The following is a 3,427-nucleotide window of genomic DNA, read 5'->3' as shown; positions in this document are numbered from 1 at the left end:
GAGACGCAAAAGGAAGAGACGGACACGCGGCTCCCACGTGGGTGCGCTTTAATGGGGAGAGGGGAACACAGTAAGGGGTGGGACGTGCAGACACACAAGGGTAGGGGGAAAAGGGCCAAGAGGGGGGCCAAGAGAGCGAAGCCTCGTGGACCTTCACTTTTAACGGGGGGCGCAAGGTTATCTGGGAGGAGTGGCCTTCACCTGGGCGCGGCCAGCGCGCACACAGGTGACGGTAATCCAGGAGAAGTCTGGGAGCTGTAGTTTCCAAGGAATAACAATCTTCCTTAGGGCTCCTTTGATGTCACGATTCCTCAGGCTGTAGATGAAGGGGTTGGCCATAGGGGTCACCACTGTGAAGATGACAGAGGCCACTGCATCTTGTAGTGAGTAGGAGGAAGAAGGGTGCATATAAACTCCTAGGATCGCCCCATAGAAAAGACAGACCACAGTGAGGTGGGAACCACAAGTGGACATGGCTTTTCTTATCCCCTGGGTAGAGGGCATCTTCAAGACCTTAGAGTAAATGTGGGCATAGGAAACAACAATGCATACAAATGCTATAAAAAATATCACTCCACCCTCAGTAAAGATTGTGACATCATTGATAAAGGTATCAGAACAAGAGAGTTTCAGGACAAGGTAAGGATCACAGTAGAAGTGGGATACTGAATTATGGGAACAAAAGGTGAGTCGAACCATGAGGAGAGTGTGCAAGAGTGCATGCAGGTTTGTGATGACCCATGATATGGCCACCAGGAGGACACAGAGCTGAAACCTCATCATCAGGGTGTAGTGGAGTGGGTGACAAATGGCCACATAGCGGTCATAGGCCATCACACTCAGGAGGAAGCTATCCATGTTTCCGAATGCGAATAAGAAATAGATCTGGGCCATGCACTCCATGTAAGAGATGGACTTGCTTCCCACCATGTGATTCACCAGTGCCTTGGGGACGGTGACTGAGGAAAAGCAGATGTCGACACTGGAGAGGTTGGCCAAGAAGAAGTACATGGGTGTGTGGAGATGAGGGTCACAGCTGACGGCCAGGATGATGAGAAGGTTCCCAGAGATGGTGACCATGTACATCCCCAAGAACATCCCAAAGACAACGTCTTCTTGCTCTGACTCTTCAGAGAGTCCCAGGAGGAGGAATTCTGTGACTGTCGTCTGATTGTCACCATCCATGTCTCTGGAGAAGAAAGTGAGATTCGTATAGAGAAATCATTCACCAACACTTGGAGAAAATTTTTATGCAGTTTGGAAAATTTTACTCATTAGTGAGAAGTGACTGTTAGTAAAATCCCTTACAATGTATTTTTATAGCAAAGAGTGGTCCGTTTGAAAGGACTGAATTCTAATGAGTATGAATTTACTGATATTGCTGTTTGCTTAGTACCATGTTTATACAATAGCTAACTCAGTCTAGTGCTGGAAGCAAAGACCTGTATTTTAAGATCTGCATTTTGTTTACAGCCATGTTAAGCTCACAAATTAAGTAAAATATTTACCTTTATTCCCTCTGCAGGGTCTAGGAAATCAACCTGGTATCTTATCTCCTAGTGAGACCTGCAGGCACCAGGCTTCAGAAATAATTAGCATTTCCTTTGTTAGTCCACAATCTCAGACCCTCAGTATTTACTTATCTGCTAGGGATGTCTCCGGACCTGAATTCCAGCAGACCTGACATCCTTCTCCTCCCCCCTTGCCCATTTGCTATATAACATCTTCATAGAATTAATAAAGCGTGGCTTGATCAGAAATCCTGTCTTGCCGTCATTTCTCGTGTCTCTGTTTCCCTCCATTCCTCTTCCTCCTCTAGGTTTATCAGGGACCCCCGTTTGTATCTCACTGGCTGGGATAGTCTAGAAACTGGCATGCTACCTTTCATTGTACACATGAAGAAACTGTGGAGTGGACAGCTAGATACTATACCAGAAATCACTGATCAATACCAGTGAGAATTCCAAACAAGCTAATAGTCTTGTTCTCTGTGTTACACATATACACACATGGACATGCATGCTCACACATCACAAACACAACCAAACTTCAGTGTATGAACAAACACAACATGCACAACACACACATAGATGGCCTGTCGTACAGACATGCACACATTTTTTTTTTTACACATAATGTTTTCTCTGAACAAGAATTTCTGGGTGTAAGTTATCCTGCCTTAACATTAAGTCAGCTGGAACTATAGGCAGGTACCAAGTCCCCAGAAATTTTTGTGTTTTGTTAGCTTCCATTTATTAAATTTTAATCAAATAAAGTCACTGCTAGTTGTCATGTATTATAAACCCTGTAGTTCTGCTGTGATTTTTTTCTGTTTCAGCACAATTGGGAAGACCAACAGGCTTTGACAGAACTGCCTAGCGGTTGGGCATTTGCATTCTATCTGCTAAGATGTGGTCATCACAGCTCACACTTCAACCACTGCCCAGACCCCTGTGTGCAGTGTCTCCCCCACCCATTTCTCATTCAGAAGAGGGTGGCATACAGATTCTAAGTGCATTATTTTTCTACTGGAGGAAAAAGGGATTTACATGTGGATAAAACACAGATTCATGTGCATCTCAAAGACAATCCCCAGGCTAAGACATCTCCATGATCAGGAGGTGAGGAAAATATCTGGACTGCAATGCCCATGGAGGGAGACGAGGCAATTACAGCTGAAAAGGGAGGAGAGTCACCCTGGGGTGGTCACAGGCCTGGCTGGGGAAGAGAGGAGACAGGTGTCAGGAGAAATGGCCTGGCTGCAGGGACAGAACATGACATGGAATTTGGTGACGTTGGTTACAGGATGCTAGTGTGGTCCAGAAAGCAAGCTGACTGCTGCTGTGAGAGTGGAGCTAAGCACAGCGCTGTGATGGGAATCCAAGGTAACTTCTGGAGCATTGCCATGGATGTAGACCAGTGTAACAACAGCATCAAAGAGCTAGAATGAGGGCTGGGAAGATGGCGCAGTGGGTAAAGCACGAGCCATGTAAGTATGACGACCTGAGTTCAAATCCCCAGAACCCCCCTTAAACTCCACACCATAGAGCACGTCTGCTATCCCAGTGCTTTCATGGTGAAGTGAGAAGCAGAACTCTGCAGGAGTGCTGTGACACATGTGCAGCTACACTCATAAACATACACGGACACACACATAGACACACACACAATAAAATTTATAAAGCTAGAACAAGCTTCTAGTGGGTCACTGTGTAATAGACTATAGAAGCAGAAAATGAGAAGCAGAATGTCAATAGTTCATAAAAACAAACAAAACAGAGCTTTGCCTGTAGATGCTAATGATCCTGAAGGCAGATAGAAACAGAAAATGAGACTGAATGGAATGCAAAGGCAACTTGCTCCAGGGGGAAAGACCACAGCTAAGGCTCACTCCTCAGAGCATTGGGCTGCAGCTATTCCATATTTT

At 45.6% G+C, this 3,427-nt stretch overlaps 1 protein-coding gene across 1 annotated transcript in view; it reads right to left on the bottom strand.

The window, feature by feature from the left end:
- LOC126511460 (olfactory receptor 1361-like) overlaps positions 1–1,187 on the bottom strand; it is a 7,695-nt gene extending 6,508 nt beyond the window's left edge. The window contains exon 1 of the mRNA XM_050158614.1: positions 257–1,187. Within this exon, the coding sequence (XP_050014571.1) occupies positions 257–1,185 (929 nt within the window). The 5' untranslated portion in view covers positions 1,186–1,187. The remainder of the gene's footprint in view (positions 1–256) is intronic.
- Between the last annotated feature and the right edge of the window lie 2,240 nt (positions 1,188–3,427).

The sequence above is a fragment of the Alexandromys fortis genome, unplaced genomic scaffold (genome assembly GCF_014885135.2).
Source record: "Alexandromys fortis isolate MF-2015 unplaced genomic scaffold, M_Fortis_MF-2015_v1.1 scaffold_99, whole genome shotgun sequence".
NCBI lineage: Eukaryota > Metazoa > Chordata > Mammalia > Rodentia > Cricetidae > Alexandromys > Alexandromys fortis.
This window is presented reverse-complemented; position numbering and strand designations above follow the sequence as displayed.